At 36.5% G+C, this 19,879-nt stretch overlaps 1 protein-coding gene across 4 annotated transcripts in view; it reads right to left on the reverse strand.

Annotated features, from left to right (window-relative positions):
* Positions 1–310: 310 nt before the first annotated feature.
* LOC123311459 overlaps positions 311–19,879 on the reverse strand; it is a 90,787-nt gene continuing 71,218 nt past the window's right edge. For all 4 annotated transcript variants that reach the window (XM_044895455.1, XM_044895453.1, XM_044895452.1 and 1 more), the window contains exons 4-13: positions 19,319–19,404; positions 17,858–18,220; positions 17,181–17,253; positions 6,968–7,056; positions 6,262–6,397; positions 2,424–2,588; positions 2,214–2,366; positions 1,985–2,137; positions 895–1,066; positions 311–660 (exon numbers count right to left, since the gene is read on the reverse strand). In XM_044895455.1, coding sequence (XP_044751390.1) covers positions 413–660; positions 895–1,066; positions 1,985–2,137; positions 2,214–2,366; positions 2,424–2,588; positions 6,262–6,397; positions 6,968–7,056; positions 17,181–17,253; positions 17,858–18,220; positions 19,319–19,404 — 1,638 coding nt within the window. In that variant the 3' untranslated portion in view covers positions 311–412. The remainder of the gene's footprint in view (positions 661–894; positions 1,067–1,984; positions 2,138–2,213; positions 2,367–2,423; positions 2,589–6,261; positions 6,398–6,967; positions 7,057–17,180; positions 17,254–17,857; positions 18,221–19,318; positions 19,405–19,879) is intronic.

Consider the following 19,879-nt stretch of genomic DNA (forward strand, 5'->3'; position numbering starts at 1 on the left):
GTATGAAGGTGTTATGAAATTTATTCACGAAGACATTGGCACATCGCGAACTATTGGTACATTGATAGACACCTTTGAGTTGAGGCAACTCCTTACATGTTTGAAGAATTTCTTTTGGATTCCTGAGGATACCATTTGATCCTCGAATCTGTTTTTTGCTTCGGCAATCCTGGAGGAAAGTTGAATAGAGAACCCTTGATGAATATAATATTTTAGTTGGGATTTATTCCTCAAGTGTTGATTGCTAAACTTATTTTCAGCCATATCAACTATTATATATTGAAAAAACTTATAAAAATAAAGACGAATGGTCGTTACTAAACAATTTATTAATACGGAAAAATAATATTTTCATGTTTTATTTTCATAATATATTAAGATCTAAATATATGTCAGTCCAATAGTCCTCATTCTACGTCGGTACAACTTCCACGTATGTAGCGGGAAATATTCCAACATTCCCGTTACACTCTCCCAACCACCAGCCATCCTCCTGTTTTCTGTACACGGATAGCATATCCCCGGGATTTAATTCTAGTTCGTCAGTGAAATTTGGAGTATAATGATAGAGTGCCTTACACTGAGCTACTGGTTGAACTATGCCATCTTCTGAAGCATATTTGGCATCTCCCGAACTGCTACATTGGGAAGAGAACTCATCTGCAAAGAAAGGTTAGGAATACATACCAGAAATATAATGACACATACACCTATATGTAGTGCTTGAAAACCACTATTTATATTTTTGTTAGACTAAATTTAAAAATAATCCTTTGAATCCAACATTTCAAAAAAATGAAACAATTCAGTTTTACTTTTACAATTCGACATTTAATGGAACAGGGACTTCTTTATATTTGCCCTTTCCAAAATTCAATTGAATCAGAAGCTTACCGAAATCAGAATCGTGTTGATTAGAGTTTCCATCCGCGGCTCCTCTGTCAGACCAGTCGGCGCGATCTTCAATCTCATGTATCTGCAAATCTGATTTCGCAGAATTCAGAGACTTCTCACTGACTGGGCTCCTATTACAATCTATCAGCTCTTCTCGCAACCATTGTGGCACCTTAAAAATTATTCGACGATGTTATTAAATAGGGAAAGTATGATTATCATCCATTATGGGTTTTTATAATGCATAGTTCAATCGAGAGAAGGATCGTTACTTGTTGAGATAATATAAATGTGATGTTTGAATGAAACAGAAAAAATATGGGCTGCTATTTGAAAAAAATTAAGATTTTGATAATGGAATTTCTCTTTTGATAATGGATCTACGTTTTCGTGGACCCTGTATATAATGTGGTTATTTCCAAAGGAAATGTTTCATTCATTAACTAGACACAGTCCAAATTTGAATCAATTAAAATTATTAATAATTTTTAATCAATAGCCCATAAAATTTGATCTAAATCAGACCTTGTATTACAGAGCTATAGCTTTCGCAAATTTAGGTCAATATTCATGAATCACCCCGTATCTCCGAAACTAATAGCCTTAGGATACAAAACAAGCAAGTTTTCTGAAAGGCCTGGATGACCTGCATTCAGCATTAGGCTATGGCCAACGACTCATGAAACACCCTGTATAACTGGACTGGAACGTCACCCATCGGGCTATTTGACGAAAATTGTATAACTCAATGATCTTGAATTGAAACCATCCGAGGCTTAACCAAACAGACGAACAAAATTTCAACAAAATCGGTCCAGCTGTTTGAAAAAAGACTTAGAGCACAACGCCCACTGCGCAAATTTCTTATTTTTTTCTTTTCGTGAGAACCTGTTACAGAGTGTTAGAAAAAAATTAATGAAATGACTCAGGGAAATGTGTATTAATTTTTATATTATAACAGTTATTTGATATTTTTTCTATCACTACCCAAATGTTGCATTTTTTCGTGAAACTTTTTTTTTGATTAATACAAGTTTCTGAAATAAGTTCTAACACTTCTTACAGTCTACCTAACGATCTGTTTACTTACTTTCAACACACTCTGTTGCAATCCTGATTTATCTCTGGTAATAGTAATATGAGAAGCCAACGGATGTCCAGTTCTGGGATTACTATCTAGCTCAGCCAATGCATTCTGAACCTTATACCTAGTCGCCTCGAAGTAAATTAACATAGATTTGAACTGAAACAAATAAATTTCACTGGGTCAGTAAATGGACGACATTTTAGAATTCCACAAATTCTTCATTGGTACCCACATGATACAGCTTTTCGCTAAATGTATTCTGAGAATCTTTAGCTCCGAATGTTGGATTTTGTTTGATAGCCTTAGACATGTTTTCTACACCGTTCTTCTGTTTCCGTTCACATTCAATATCCTTTCTTATGATATTCAGCAGCTCAACAAGGGCCTGGAAATGAAGGATAGCATGAGGAGGCTTCAAGTATAGAATTGAAGTATCACTTACCTTTTTACGCCTTTCACGATTCATGGCCAACGTGATATGCTCGCAGTAAAAATCAGGCAGGAGTTGTTCCGAGACTTGTTGTGAGGTTTGCCTCAAATTCAAGAATGTGGTTAAATCTTTGGTTGGTTCACTTTGTGCTACTGGCAGCCTTAAACGCTCAGTAACCTGAAATATGACAATACAAAATGATCTTTTTATGTTTTTCTTAATACATTCACTAAATGCATAATTATTCAAAACAATCCAGACATTGAGAAAAAAAAAATAGGTAGTACCTAATAGATATTTGCTCGATGGGGCAAACAACGTAATACTGGCAATTTTGAATTATTGAGTCGAAGAGTATTGTAGTTTTTTTTTCAACACAGTGAATAGTTCAAGAAAAAATTTTACGCAAATGTATGATTCGCGTTTAAAGATGGATTGTAGTCATACACGTCCTGTTGCAGGAAAGTTCTTTAAAATTTAATACTTCTCAAATGCTTCAGAACCACCTCCTAGATATTCAAAAATGGTCCAACAAGTGGAGAATAAAAATCAATGAGACAAAATCAGTACAAGTTAGTTTCTCTCCTCGCAAGGAACAATGTCCTAGGATAAAATTCAATAATACCCAGCTTCCGGAATCCACATCTACAAAATACCTGGGCATGCATCTTGACAAACGACTCACCTGGAAAGAACATATAACCAAGAAAAGAAAACAAGTCGACTTAAAAGTCAAGGAGCTTTATTGGCTAATTGGTAAAAAATCAAAATTATCTCTGGAAAACAAACTCCTCATATACAAAACCATCATTAAACTCATTTGGACCTATGGAATTGAGCTCTGGGGATGTTCAAGTAAATCCAATGTCTCCATAATACAGAGAAGCCAATCAAAAATTCTAAGAATGTTAACAAACGCACCCTGGTACGTTACGAACCAAACGCTCCATACAGATCTAAAGATCCCATACGTGAAAGAAGTCATCCAGGACAGAAGTTGCTGACATCACGCAAAACTCGAAAGCCATCCTAACGCCCTAATCCGACCACTGACCGAACCCCCAGATACCAGTCGACTGAAGAGAAACTGGCCAGCAGATGTGAAGGATGCCTCAGGACTTATCTGGATAAGACCTCATTACGCCACTTAGGAGCCTACTGATCTGAACCAGCAAACAGAAACAGGCCCATAGAATGAATACATTCTGATTGCTTGTATACGTATCATAATAAAAAAAAATTTAATACTTCATTTTAATGCTAATACCCCATTTTTTCCATAAAAAGGGCGGTTTTAAATTCTGATGAGGCATCAAATCTTAATGGACTTTCCTGCAACTGGGCAATAGTGTGTCAATTTGGAAAGATACCACCTTTAACATCTTCGCCCCATGCCCTACGAATTTGTGTTCATAGGGGAAGATTTTATATGGTTGGTTTCAATCAATTTGTATCAACCATGTGTGATGTGTGATGACAGCAATCCCTAAAATATTAAATGGGAAGAGCGGTTGAGTTTAGAAAGCATTCGATTGCCTTTTCAAAGATTCCATATACATGATCTTTTTTGTAAGAGTAGAATAGTTACGATAGGAAGAATTGCAATGGAACATAAAATAATGAGACATTTTTTTACTCTAATAGGTTTTTAAAATGTTTTCCATTATGTATTTTATAGACAAAATAAAACCCTTTTTTCAAAAACGGCCCTTACGTTTTGAAAAACTTCCACTTGAATTTCTCGGCAAGCTGTGCCTATATTCTTACTTTCAATTCTTCTACATCTGGGGGCTGTAGACAACCGGGAAAAAAATCTGAAGGTGGCATATTCGGGGAGCTTGGTGGCCATTCAATTGGCCCTTTTCTACCAATCCATTTCTCTTGGAAATTATCAGTGAACTATTGTCACACTGGATGAAAGTAATGAGGTGGTGCACCATCTAGTTGGAAGGGAATGAGGTCTTTTTGTGAAAGCATCAAGATGGAAATACGATTTTAAATTGAGTGGGGCACAGATCATTTCCAAGAGAAATAGATCGGTATAAGTGGGCTGATTGAATGGCCACCACGCTTCCCAGACTTGACATCTTTAGATTATTTCCTCTGCAGAATTTTGAAGAAAGAAATGATTGCTTTTAATTCGGAATCTTGAAAACTTCTTTTTTATCGGCGTTTATCTTACAATATTCAGTATTTCAATGGTGAACTAATTTTTATCAAAGAATATTATAATATTACTGCTCAAGTCTTAACAGGGTCGTTCGAAGTCGGTTGTCGGTTGTATATAAAACACAGCCCCGAGATGTAGAAGAACTGGAACTAAAGGCGGCTACAGACGGCATGGCAAGCCACGGCCTTCTAAAGAAAGGGTTTCGAAGGCCGTGGGCAAGCCTTGGAAAACGTCCGCTCGTTCCACCGTTTGCGCATCGTGTGTATGCGAAACATCTGTCAAGGAAAAGCCAACGCTGGCGCTGGCCAGGGTTCGCTTAGAAGGCGGTATTTTAAACACACATCAAAGGGACTTGTCGAGACTCGCCAGTAGACTTGATCACCGTACAAGCGAGACATATTTGAAATTATAGGTGATTTAACGATTTCTATTTGGCTTGAATGGTTTGTGGTAAGTATCCCTTATTAAGGAAGTTCGTAATTTTCGGAGTTTTGTGAAGTACATAAGTCGTGTTGTCCTGCATGGCTAATACTGCAGGGGATTTAATCAAGAAGATATAGATATATCTTCTTGGATTCAATGATGTCTCTTGTTGCCAATTGTCAATTTTTATTTTTTGTTTTTAAGCAAAAATGACTGAAAACTGGAGCAATGACACCATATCATAAAGTTCCTCAATTTGTATGGAAAGTACCCCATTATTTGGGATTCACAAAACGTGAATCATTTTGGCAGATATATAGTTTGTCTCTGATTTCGGTTTCAGATGTATGGGATGCTATATGTAGTGAAATGTCCGTTACAAGTACAATTGAACCATTTAAAGAAGCACGCTTTGTTCAACGTTCGCCTTCTCACTTGCCTCGAAAAGACTGGCAAGGTAATCATGTCTTGTGAATGGTCGTCGGTGCACAAATTAAGAGAATATACCAACGTTTCTACAAACATTCGTTCAAACGCTGGCCAAGGCTTGCCGTGACGTCTGTAGCCGCCTCAAGAATACGCACAGCATGCCAAAAAATTCAAGTTTAAGTTTTTCAAAACGTCAAGGCCAATCTTGAAAATAGGTTATATTTTGTATACAAAATAATGGACAACATTTTGAAAATACCTTAGAAAAATTTTTTTTTCATTATTTTCATGTGTCATTGCAACTCTTGCTATCGTAACTATTCTACTTTTTTTTTTATTTTTCGGTGGAACTAACAGAAGAGGTCAAGCGTATGGCATTTTTGAAGAGGCCCTCGAATTATCTTTGAAACCAGGTGTCACTCAACTCTTTTCCATTTAAGATTGCAGGGGTTGATAAAAATTGATTGGAACTAACCATATGAAATGTTCCCATACGAACCAAAGTTTACTTCTTTTTGCATTTTTTCTGATTTGCTTGGGGGGAGGGGTACAACCTTTGAAATTGACGCATAGTATGATTGCTTCTTTTCACGGTTGAGAAAGTGTGCTACTGAAAAATAAATTTTTTTCCATAGGACCGTTATATCTACATATATCTGAACTTATATCCGTTAACGTTTCTTTGAACTAATGGTTTTGTTTGTGCTTTGGCTTGAGCTCCAGGAACTTTTTGATGGTGTTAGTTCATGCCAACAAATCAAAAGAATCCTCCAGGAAATCATAAAACTCAACCTCTAATGCACTTATTCGAACAAAGTGAAATCTTACTTCAGTGAGTCTTGGAGTGAGCTCAGTGCTATGGTGTATGTAAGATTCCAGAGCATTCTTTAAACAGTTCAGCCTTTCTTCTTCCAAAGATTGAAATGTGTCGACACCTCTAAGCACCGCTGATTCCCATTCAAGTCTGTAAAGAGAAAGCTATTATTATCGCACTATTATGAGAACTCTTTTTATAGAAGTAATATACAGGGTGTTTCAAAATAACGTTAGGTAAATTAGGCATCTTATTCTTCAGATGATTTATGATACAAAGATTCTATGTACTATGGGTCTCTGACGCATTGTTTCTGAGATTCAGGGTGTTAAAATTAAAAAAAACATGTAAAATCGGCAGTTAATTTCAATGTCGTAGTAAACGAACTGATTGAATAATTAAACGTCAAATATGAAGTCCGACTGAGCAGCCGTAATCTGTGTCAAAAGTTTCGGAAGTAATCATAGAATATATCGTAGCTCTCTTAGATGGAATTGCAATCAATTTTTTATCTCAAAAAGTATTTATCGCAGGTAAAAACTCAAGATACAATTCTCACTGTGAATTATATGGTTATTACGAAAATAATTTTGAATTTGGAAAAAAAAAGAATTGACGTATCATTTTTTTCACAATTTTTTTTGGACTGAAGTCTGTAAGGACGCCACTGGTCAAAATAAAGAATAATTTTCAACTTGAAAAACTGATAATTTTTCTCACCTTGTTCTCTCTGCTTTAACACATGTCTCGTAATATTCAATATCAGCTTTCTTAGTATTTTCTTCTGCTTTACGCCTTTTGAGTTCCAACTAGAAAAATAAATACCTGATTCATTAAAAGTTTAGTATAAACTTATATTGAAAAAAAGAGTTAATATTTTTTTGTTATGTATGTTAGCATCACCATACCTATTACATGGCTGAGTTCATTAATGGAACATTTATCGAAAATCACCCAAAAAACAGATCCGATGGATCAAGTTTACAACCAGTACCTACTTGGTTTTACAATAATTTTTTGAAGGTTCGTGCAAAATTTGACTAGTAATTCCACTTCATCGAATAACAACAGAGTTTGAAATGATAAATGCAGTAAAAATTAAATGAAAAACTCAAGTTTATAACTGTGAACGTGAAATTCTTGATGAAACTCATATAGCTGGAAATTTATCTAAGCATCAGAAATGCGTGCCGAAAACTTGGAAAAACCTCAGTATCCAGCTAATACTCCAGTCATTATGACGCATGAAGATATACCTACTGAAGAAGAGTATTCATAAAATATTAATATCTTGAAAAATATGTATGTTTTATTCAATATAAAAAACACTCATTGAGGAAATATTTCCTGAGAAATGTTGGGTTGGTTTGGTTTGGACTAGTGCTTATGCACTAGTCCAACTTTCTTATGAAAGTGTCCCTATTGATAACCTATAGAAATCTAGAGGTCCATAAGGGGAACCAAATCTCTAACCGACTTCTCAATTTTGCCAACAGAAAATCATTAGCAAACATCAACATGAGGCAATCATAGAGTGTTATTTGGGTCGACAAATTCTTGTGCCTTCGATTGAAAAATGTAATACCTCCTTGTCCTATTCTTGGATCTTTATTTAGAGCTCAAGCATGAACATAGAAAGTGAAATAGAAATCCGAATTAAGTCCGGATAAGATACGATTAGTTTTTCAACCATATCTACAAATTAATTTTTGTGTTATCTTTTTTTTTACAAACAATAAAAGTACGCATGATTTTCAGATACAATTCGAATTTCTTCGTCGTATAATATGTTATGAAGCCTTTTGGCTCAACGGACCGCTTCACATCCACAAGGTCGATTGCGGACCAATGGTATGGACCTGGGCGTCCAATTATAATGCAAACTGTTTATAGCCTGATCAGAAGTTTTGGTCCTACCCTTCACTCTAAGGCACCAAAGTGATCGAGTGGCTTGATGAAGAGAAGAGCAGCACTGGGACTTTGAATGGAATAACATTATCTTTAGTTCGGAATGCATGACTGCCGAGCAAATGTGAGAAGATAAGATTCTCAATTTTTGTGGAAAGGCTTGTGAACCACTCTGTAGGAATTATGGAAGTGGGGGCCCTTGTTTGTGGATGTTGGTCACCTTTGGTACTGATCAAAGGTAAGATGACCACAGTGCGTTACTTTCAGGAGATGGTGGAACTACCCGATTTGCCTTATGCCAACCTTTCCAAACAGATGCCCAACCACATGCAGACAGAATTACGTTGGCTTATTTTGAAGACAATCAAGTCGAATTATTGCCGTGGTCACCATATCTTCGATCTTTTACCTATAGAACACGTTTGGAGCATTATGGGAAGATAACTCCGTTCACAATATCCCCCACAGAGTCTAGCGGCACTTCGACATGATCTAAAAGTTGCCTGGGATGAGCTACCTCATGAGAAAATCGACCATTTCATTAAGAGTATGCCCCGACGTATTTCTGAGTTCATAATAAGACATCGTGGAGGCCCAACAAATTATTAGTTCTTCCTACGGATGTTTACGAAAATTGTTGTTGTAAATAATGGAGAGTGTAGAGAGAAGGAGAACGATCGCCCTACTAGAAATGTGTCCCCGAAAACGGGGAACGTAGGCTAGGAGTCGCCGCGATCGCTACATTTATCGATAAGCGTCAATTTTAAATGAACAGCCTTCATTTCATTTTAGGTTATGTGTCATCGTGATTTTTCTGATGATTATTCAAGTACCTTCCTCAAATCTGTATTAAATATGAGTTCTTTTCACAGGTGACGAATGAGTACACATGTTAGAAGATATTGCGGAGTTTATTTACCGTTTAAAGTGTTGAAAAGGATATTTAAAATTTCTGAAACAGACTTACATACAGTGTATAAAACGATTAAAATTCAAAATAAGAAAGGAAAGAGCTTCTTTCCAATTATTTCCGCTCCGCGGAAAATCGGATTATTAATAAATAATTTCAATTGAAAATTTCATACAACATACGACGATCTGCGATAACAACAAAAAGGAGATAAGATCGAAACGTGTTACCAGCTGGGAATTCCTCCGAAAATAAAATGAGTCAACAAAACGAAGAAGTACGTGAGAACCCACGAAATAACTACACTAGAATGTCGTCTACCAGTGACGAAGAATTTCATGGATTCAGTAGTGGCCCTAACACAAACATTGAAATTACTTGGCAGAGTATGAAGCGCACAACCAAGAAAAGGAAGATTAGTACCACAAACAATGTGGAAATACCTACAAGCAACAGATTTAGCCAATTAAATGAAGAAAACGAAGGAAGTGCTAGCCAATCACAAAACCAGACGATTAAAATCCAAAAACCTCCTCCAATCTTCGTATACGGAGTGACAAACTATAATGAAATGATGAACAATTTGAGCCGAGTATTGCAAATGAAAAATTTTACAACAAAAACTCTAGCCGACAACACCATAAAAGTAAACTGCCAAACCCCAGACGATTATCGCAAAATGGTACACCACATGAGGCAAACCAACATAATACATCACACCTACCAAGCAAAAGAAAACAGAGCTTTCAGGGTAGTTATTAAAAATCTTCATTTCTCAACAAACATAGAAGAAATAAAAGAAGAACTCACTAAACAGGGACACAAAGTGAGAAACATCCACAATGGAAAAAGCAGAGTGACAAAGGAGCCATTGAATCTATTTTTTGTAGACTTAGAGCCATCAGCTAATAATAGAGAAATATACAAAATATGTGGAATCCAGAATAGATTAGTGCAGATTGAACCGCCAAAAAAAGTCAAAGGCCTACCACAATGTATGAGATGCCAGCAATATGGGCACACGAAAACGTACTGCAACAGGCCATATGTTTGTGTAAAATGTGGAGGAGCACATAACACTGAGAACTGCAAGAAAAGCAGCAACACACCGGCTAAATGTGCCCTATGTAACGGACCTCATCCAGCGAACTATAGAGGGGATGCGAATTTTATCATGCGATACTGAAAAGACCCAACAACCAGAACAACAGACTGAACATGCAGCAGCCAGTTATAAAAACTAATATAACAAATAACAATTATCCAGTGCCTAAAAATACAACAATAGAACAACACCAAAAACCAAGCTATGCAGACACTCTAAAAGGATTGAACAATTCACAAAGCACTGATAACGATTCCTCCATCTTGACTTCCTTCTTGGCAGAGTTCAAAAATATGTTCCAGCAATTGGTCCAACAAAACAGCATGATACTAAACATGCTCACAACGCTTATCACAAAAATTCGCTAGAATGATCAGAATAGCCCAATGGAATGCCAACGGGTTACTACAGCACAAGAACGAAATCCAAACATTTTTACAATTGAACTCTATAGATATCCTTTTGATAAGCGAAACGCACTTCACGGACAGATCGTACTTCCGAATACCCCACTATATAACCTACTACACAAACCATCCAGACAACACAGCCCACGCGGGAACTGCAGTAATAATAAAAGAGACGATTACTCACTATGAATTGCCAAAATATGAACTCGACTATCTTCAAGCCACATCAGTGAATGTTAAAATGGCCACCTACGATCTAACAGTTTCGTCAGTATACTGTCCGCCCAAGCACAATATAAAGTTTGATCAATTCAAAGAATTTTTCGATACATTATTGGGATCAAGATTCATAGTAGGAGGAGACTTCAATAGCAAACACACCCTCTGGGGTTCTCGGCTAATAACGCCCAAAGGTAGAGAGCTGGCTAAACTGATACAGGACAAAAATTACACGTTCTTGTCGACTGGAAGTCCAACATATTGGCCCAGTGATCCAAAGAAAATACCAGATCTCCTAGACTTCTTCATTGTCAATGGTATATCGTCAACGTATATGGAAGTGAAATCGAGCTACGATTTGACATCTGATCATTCACCAATAATTGCATCACTAGGAACGTTTGCTCTGGTCAGAAAGACCAAGTCAAAATTACATAACAACAGAACTAATTGGGATGACTACCGAAGCAAAGTGGAGCAACAAGTAAATCTATCACTGAGCCTCAAATATCCATCTGAAGTTGAAGAAGCACTAGAAATGTTAACGAACATCCTAAAACAGGCAGCTATTGACAGCACTCCAAAAGTGAAAGAATGTGGGTCGACAGAATCAATACCTGTCGAAATTAAAAGATTGATTGCCGTGAAGAGAAAAGCAAGATCAAGATGGCAAAAAACACATGCTCCAGATGACAAAAGAATATTCAATCAGGCAAGCCAAGTTCTTAGAAATAAACTGAGGGACCTACAAGAAAAATCATTTGCTGAATATGTGGCCAGCTTGAACAGGTATGACAACACGATCTGGAAGCCAATCAAAACAAAAAATAAACCAAAAGAACAAGTCCCTCCACTAAAAATTCTCACCAATACAAACAGTAAATGGGCCAGAAGCGAGAAAGAGAAGGCAGATCTTTTTGCAGAACATCTTGCTAAAGTATTCACACCAAACGACCAAAGAACTGATCAAGAAATAGAAAAAGTTATTTCCAATAATCTTCCTGATATACCCAAAATAGAACCATTCAAAGTCAGAGAAGTTCCAAAAGAAATCAGTCATCTGAATACCCGAAAAGCTCCTGGCTTAGACATGGTAACACCAAAAATGATTAAAGAACTTCCTAAAAAAGCAGTACAATTATTAACATATATATTCAATGCAATAATAAGACTGAATTACTGGCCAAAAATGCTAAAGACAGCGGAAATAATCATGGTATTAAAACCAGGTAAAACACCAAATGAAGTTTCCTCGTACAGACCAATAAGCCTACTACCAACGATCTCAAAAGTGCTTGAAAGACTCTTACTACACAGGATTGAAACAGACATTCCCAATGACGACTGGATTCCCTCCCACCAGTTTGGATTCAGACAAGGACACTCAACGGTTCAACAAACTCACCGAATAACCAGAGTCATCAATGAAGCTTTTGAAAAAAAGCAGTACTGCACCTCAGTATTTTTAGATGTGAGTCAAGCTTTTGACAAAGTCTGGCATGCTGGGTTACTATATAAAATCAAAACTATTCTCCCTATAAAGTACTTCAGCATCTTGAAATCATATCTCACCGATCGAGAATTCAGAACAAAAGTAGGGGAGGAAACATCTAAAAATTATCCAATTGAAGCAGGGGTTCCTCAAGGAAGTGTATTGGGTCCAATCCTATATGTGCTGTACACTTCTGATCTGCCAACATGTAATAACACAACAACTGGAACTTTTGCAGACGATACAACCATAATAGCAAGCCACGAAGATCCCATAATAGCAACCAAACTTGAACAAGAACATCTGAAACTAGTAGAATCTTGGGTCAACAAATGGAAAATAAAAATAAATGAAACAAAATCAAAAAAAGTAGATTTCACCCTGAGGAGAGAACGATGTCCTCCAATCCATCTCAATGGTAAAGCAATACCACAAGCTGAAACAGTAAAGTATCTGGGATTCCACTTAGATACCAGACTTACTTGGAAAGAACATATTAAAAAGAAGAGAAAACAAGTAGATTTTAAAACCAAGGAAATCTATTGGCTAATTGGAAGAAAGTCAAAACTATCATTAGAAAATAAAATTCTTTTGTACAAAACAATTATAATTCCAATTTGGGCGTATGGACTTGAAATTTGGGGATGCGCAAGCAAGTCAAATATAGCCATCATTCAAAGATGCCAGTCCAAGATATTGCGCATGATAGCCAATGCACCATGGTATGTCACCAATCAAACACTCCATGATGATCTGAAAATACCCTTTGTCCAGGATGTCATAAAAACAAGAAGTAGAAACCACCACTCTAGATTGGAAGCACACACAAATATCCTTCTACAACCCTTAACACGTGACAACGAAGTGAGAAGACTGCAAAGGAAATGGCCAACTGACCTAATGGAATATTAAGAGATTCTCCCAATGGGGAGAACCTCTTCATGTTATGTTTTCGATGTCTATAATTGTTAAAAAATTAGCTCATAGAATTGTATTCTGATTGCTGATCAATAAATGCTTGAAAAAAAAAAAAAAAATATGAGTTCTCTGATTTATATGCAATAAAATACAAGTCATATTATAAAGGGGACTATGTTATGAGCTTTATACACTCATAATAAATGACGAAATCAATGAAATTCAAAAGAAATCACTGATCAAAAAAATTTTACCTACGTTTGTTAATCATTGTTTATTGTAAACAGGTATGTTAGTTGGTTTACTGTAATTTTCAAAATTATATAAATTCGCTGTGAGGAATAGTACACATCAAGACAACAAAAGGTATCAATCTCAAATTTAAAACTTAGGTATTAGAGTAGATTCTGTTTCCAATACTCAGCTGTGAACCGTTATGAACGATATGTTATGCCAACAAAATTCTTCAAGAATATCTACTTCTGAACCATGTAGTTTTAGTGGTTAGAAATTCTCATTCAGAAGAGTCCACTTCTCACGAGGGATGACATTTTCGATTTCTTTCATAATGAATCTATCATCGTTTTGATATCTTCATCGCAATATTCCTCTTGACACACAAATTGATTCTTGAGTTAAGGTTTTTTCCAATTTTCTCTCAAAAATGCACTCGGAAATGTATTCTCCTTTTCTTTCCGATGCCAAAACACTCTTACACTAGCGCACTCTTCAACATTTCACCATGGTTGTTCTCTTATCAAAAATTTATTTATTTATTTATTTATTCATTTATTTTTCACTGTATTAAGCAGGAATGACGGGAAACCCCCAATATTACAATAAAAAATAGAACAAATGTATAGACACTCAGAGTAACAAAAATCAGAACACACAGCCAGAGTACAGACAAGCAACTCATGACAAGGATGACACACAGAAGATCTCTCTCAACCAAGAAACAGTTTTAGTCCTGAACGACCGCAGTGAAATGGAAAAAACTCCAGATCACCGTATCCAGCGCTGATATCGAGAATGCGCGAAGGAAACAAATGTTTGCTATAATTGGTTCTATGTAGTCGGTTACGAAACAATTGAAATTTTCTAGTGGGTCTATGCGGAATCCTGAAACCAATGAGCCCGAGAACATCAGAACAGTCCACAAGCAGCCGGAACAAAAGACAAAAGTCCACCAACCACCGACGCACCTCCAGGGTATCCAAACCAAAGCAGGCCCGACCGGTTCAACATTACCATCGAAGACATCCCAAGCCTAAAATTAAGACAGCGTAAGAACTTCCTCTGAATCCTCTCAACAAATCCTATGGGTCAGACGTAAAAAGGAGACCATAAGGGCGATGCATACTCAAGGATTGGTCTTACTAGTGAAATATATAAAGTTTTCAGCGTTTGTGGAGAGAACTCTCTGGAATTCCGCAAAATGAAGCCCAGGGTACGGTATGCTTTATTGGTCATATTAATGATGTGATCTGTAAAATCGAGCCTGCGATCCAACCTCACTCCCAAATCCTCAATAACCTCAACTCTAGACAGTGGACTGCCGACAATATTATACTGATAATTGAAAGCTTTATTATTCCGGTGAAAACTAATGAATTTGCACTTGGCAATATTCAAGTATAAGCAATTACGGACAGTCCAGATCTAACTCACGCTGCAACCTTAACGCATCCAATGAACAATTGACAACAGTGTACATTTTGAGATCATCCGCGAACAACAAAAACTCCACGCTGAGAACAGTACCAAGATCGTTAACGAACACGAGAAACAAGACTGGTCCAAAGTGTGACCCCTGAGGAACGCCGGAAGAGGCAGTAAACTCTCTTAATATGAAGTCCTTGTATTTAACAGAAAAGATCTGAACCATTTCAGAAGAGAACCCGACACACCCACAGCCTCCAGCTTAGTGATCAAGATGTTATGGTTGACCCTGTCGAAGGCTTCACAAAAGTCTGTGTAAATCGCATCAACCTGAGAACCAGACTCGAAACACTCAACGATATCTTTCACATAGAGAATCAAATTCGACACCGTTGATCTGCCCCTTCGGAAGCCGCGTTGCTCATTAATTAAAATAGTGCTGAGGTTCCATGACATAAAGCTACACAACAGACTATCCAGGAGCTTGGGAATATCGGACTGAATGGAAATACCGCGATAGTTCTCAGAATTGGACTGGTTCAAGAACCAGACTCGAAACACTCAACGATATCTTTCACATAGAGAATCAAATTCGACACCGTTGATCTGCCCCTTCGGAAGCCGCGTTGCTCATTAATTAAAATAGTGCTGAGGTTCCATGACATAAAGCTACACAACAGACTATCCAGGAGCTTGGGAATATCGGACTGAATGGAAATACCGCGATAGTTCTCAGAATTGGACTTCAAACTGGACTTGTATATCGGCACCAAGAAACTCCTCTTACAGAAATCAGGGAACACGACGCGCTCAAGGGAGATATTGAACAAGGTACAGAGGGGTATCGACAGGGTATTCACGCATTTTTTCAAAACGAAGGTAGGTACCCCATCCGGGCAGCTTGAAAGTTTAGATTTTATTTTTATTATAACCTCGTATAACTCGCCAGGGGTGAAACGACAGGAACTGAAATTAACGCTATTAACAGACTCGATCTCAGGTGGAACAATTACTTCCTCACCATATACTTGAGAAAAGAAGTCTGAAAAAGATCAACCACACCATCGCCACCAGAAACCGACCTCCCGCGAAAGGTCATACGCTCAGGAAGATCAGAAGTCCCCCTTCTGGAATTCAGGTAAGACCAAAAATGAACATAACTCCTCAGATAAGAACTAAAGAGAGATCTACTGAGTGTCTTACAACAATCGCGCAGCCTGGAGAGCTCGGCATAATCACCGGGATCCCGGGATCTTAAGAATCTTCTATGGGCTCTCCTCTTCGCTCTAACCATTCTAATGAGTTCATAGTTAAACCAGGCCGGGAACTTAGTGCATCCCTTATGATTCACTGGTATGAAGCGATATAGTACATCATAAAATTTGCACACTGATCCACCAATGTCATTCACCTCAAAATCCCAATTCACAGAAGCCAAAAAACTATTCAGGCCGGCGTAGTCACCCCTGTTGAAGTCGAACCGATAGCTGTCGGCTGCAGATGCCGCACCAAGACCAGCACTCGTCGGGATTGAAAACTGCAAACCAGTATGGTGCAGACTAGCTTATTTTAATGGGTCAGAAGGCTATCAACACCTCTGTTGACAACGCGTTGGTAAAGACCAGGTCAAGATATGTTCCGCGACTATTTGGTATCTCGCATACCTGGGTCAAATCAGCAATGTTCAAGGAGTTCCACATGAGCAAATATCTGTCACTGTCAATTGAAAACAATAATATTCTAATCATATGTCACCAGGAAGACAATTCACTCAGCCAACTACAATTAGTTAAATCAAAATTTCGCCATCCCGTGATGGCCAGCGCGCCTGTTGGCAAAAGCATGAACTACCCTATTGGTACATATTTTAGTGACAAAAAATCTATGGTCTCAAAGCAGCGATCGTTCTCCTCATATATCTATTATACCATTATCTATTATTATATAATAGATATATGGTACTCCTTCTCTCTACTCTCCATATTGTAAATTCATTTTTGCTGTGCGTTCGGTTTTCTATGTCACTGCTGCTGCATGATGCACTTCTATGTTGAATGGTGATGTGTCATTTTTCAAACATTTCAAAAAGCTATTCATTTTTATTGGTTTTATTCTCCCATGAGAAGAAAGTTAGGCAAAGAGAATCAGTTAAAGGAAGAAAGAATTTTAGAACAATTTCTAACTTTCTAATTTTCGACAATTCAAGAATATCTAACAGTCATAAAATTATTGTGTAGTACTGGTTTATGATTTGTAGTTTTCAATTCAACGGAAAGAATAAAAGTAGCTTTATTCTCAGAGAACCTTACCTTTGCATTATCTCTTTCCGAAGGAATTTTTTGAATGTTTCCTAGATGAATCAAACTAGTACTTCTCGATAACCTGTAAAAATTTTAACATTTCAGTAACAAGAATTCATGATTGGAGAATTATTTGAATATCGCACATTGATTCCTTATAATTTTGTCGTCTACAATAAATGAACCTTTGAAAGCAAGAGTCATTAGATTAGCATATACTGGCTACTACAATGAAGTCATTGTAGTTGCCGATCTTAAAATGTATGACATAGAAAACAATACAGCATTAAGGTTTTTTTCAATTTGGTTCTAAAGAAATTAGTTAGCTTAACGATGATGACTTTCATCTTTTCATGTATGTAACAAGTGTAAGTAATTGTTTAGCTCGCACTATAGGTTAATTTCGTGGAAAATGATTAAGTATAATTTCTTGCCTGCTGAACGAAATATTATTTTCGCATTTTATGGGTTGAAAATCATCCTACTTGTAATTATCTTTTATAATCAGTTTGCAACTGTGAATTCGAGATTGAAAAATGTACCTTAATCTCATCGCTTTTCTTCTGCGGCTTTAATTTGATAACTTTGCATTAATCATAATGCGTATACGAAGACTTATTCGCATAATCTCATTATCACATTATTTTTTACAAATTATGAAATATCATTAGGAGAAATGTACATACCTTGTATTGTCTATTAGAGCAGCGTCTTGCAGTTTCTCATTTTCCCTCGCGCAAATATGGCTATTTTTCTTGTATTTTCCTTCGCTTTGTCTCAAATCACCCAGAGATTTCGCAGCCCTATCTACAGCACTTTCCGCTTGTTTTCTGCATTTCTGTTGGCCCTCCGACATCGATTTTAAAGGCTTTGCCGATTCCTCCAAAAGAGCCGAGCTCAAAACACGGTGGCTCTCAGCACGTGCTTCCAATTCTTGAGCAACTGCTTTCCAGCCCTCGTTTAATGTTCCAACACCATCTCGGCACACCCTTGTGAGTTTCACGCTTAATTTTGAAAGGCTCTTCGCATAAGCCGTTTCAGCTTCCGCCCTAGAAGAGTTGTATTTTCAAAACTAGCAGAGAAAATGCTGGTAATTCCATAATATTTATTTCATATTCATATTTTTGTGTTAGTCAAATAGCTTATTTACCCTCATTCAAATGCACTCAAATATTTATATCCTATCGGGGTGAGTCTTTGACTTGTAGGTACATATACTTTAACAGTAGATTCTTGAGGACAAAAGAAACACTTCTTTCCTTTATCATTCTTTTCGATTCGTTCAGAATAAAATATGATGCCATTTTTGGGTTTTCATAATGAGCGAATAATAATTTTATGTCTCTCGCTTTAATAATTGCACCACATGTTTTAAAATGTATCAGATACATATTCACACTTTCTAGACGACATTTTAACCATTTTGTGTCTATTTCAAAACAGTTGATTGTTTTGTTCATCACATAGGTGACATTTGTAGATGTTGTGAGACAGTTACAACCGTAAGTTATTTTACTAAGAATTTTAAGAAATATCATAACTGTTTAATTTTAGGCTTTTCAAAAAAATCATAAAATGAATGTTGGGACAATGAAAGAAATTTTTTTGTAGAATTTTATATCAGATTGCGTCAAGGATAAAAAATTAGGAAGCAAAACATAAAAAATCATGGATATCTAAGGTATGGGCATTAAATTACATCTATTTATGAAAAAGTTACATTTCGAAAATCATTGCAATCTCATTGCACACAATGTAAGACCCTTTGTAACTCCAATGAAAGACAAAGATTGTCATGACTATCCATCATACCTATGCGAGAAGCTTGTGAAAATTGCATGCTTATTACATGAACTATTAGGTAAAAAAGAAAAGGTTGCATGATTTACGTCAAACAAGGCTAAAAGATATATCTTGATGTTTATACAACTCCAAGTGAAAAAATGTGACTCAGAGACAAGGTACCACTCTGATTGCACAGAATATAATTATTGCATTAATTAATTGATTATTCTCGACGAGCAAAAACTTCTGTTTATGAGGTAATGCAAAACTTATCAGATAATAGTTAATGTTAAACCTTAGTAGTTTTGCACTTTGTGCTCTGATAAAATGAAGTAGCCGTTTGATGAATTTATTTCAATTACCTGTCTTGAAGTATTGTTGCCAACTCTTTGCAGAAGTCACTTCCATTTTTGACGTATCTCCGTAAATCCTCGAATCCATTTTGTCCCTGAAAATAAATTGATATTTACTTTCAAATATCTACATATAAACTTAGGAATGAGTAAATTATATTATAAGTATAATTGAATGTTAATATTTAGGGCGATTATAGTTTATGCATGATTATAAAATGAAAAAATTCATATATGGTTCGTCACAGTTGGCTTTGAAAATCTATGGTTTTGCAAAATAATAGACAACGAACGTCCTGTATATAGAAGCAAAAATCAGCATAGGAAAATCTAACCATTTCAGACGAATTTTCTGTTTCACTGGTATCAAATAATCACAGAAAAATATTTTCCATGAATAGTGTTTGAATTTCAAGTATTATGATTATGATAAACTTATCACGTATGAATTCTGATTGGACGCTTAGTATATAATAAAAAACGCTCACTATTGATGATGGTGTCCCAGCTAAACTCAATTGAAAGGTCATCGAGTTTTATATGTTAACTGAGGAGAAATTATATTCCCAG

This window comes from Coccinella septempunctata, chromosome 4 (assembly GCF_907165205.1).
Source record: "Coccinella septempunctata chromosome 4, icCocSept1.1, whole genome shotgun sequence".
Classification (NCBI taxonomy): Eukaryota; Metazoa; Arthropoda; class Insecta; order Coleoptera; family Coccinellidae; genus Coccinella; species Coccinella septempunctata.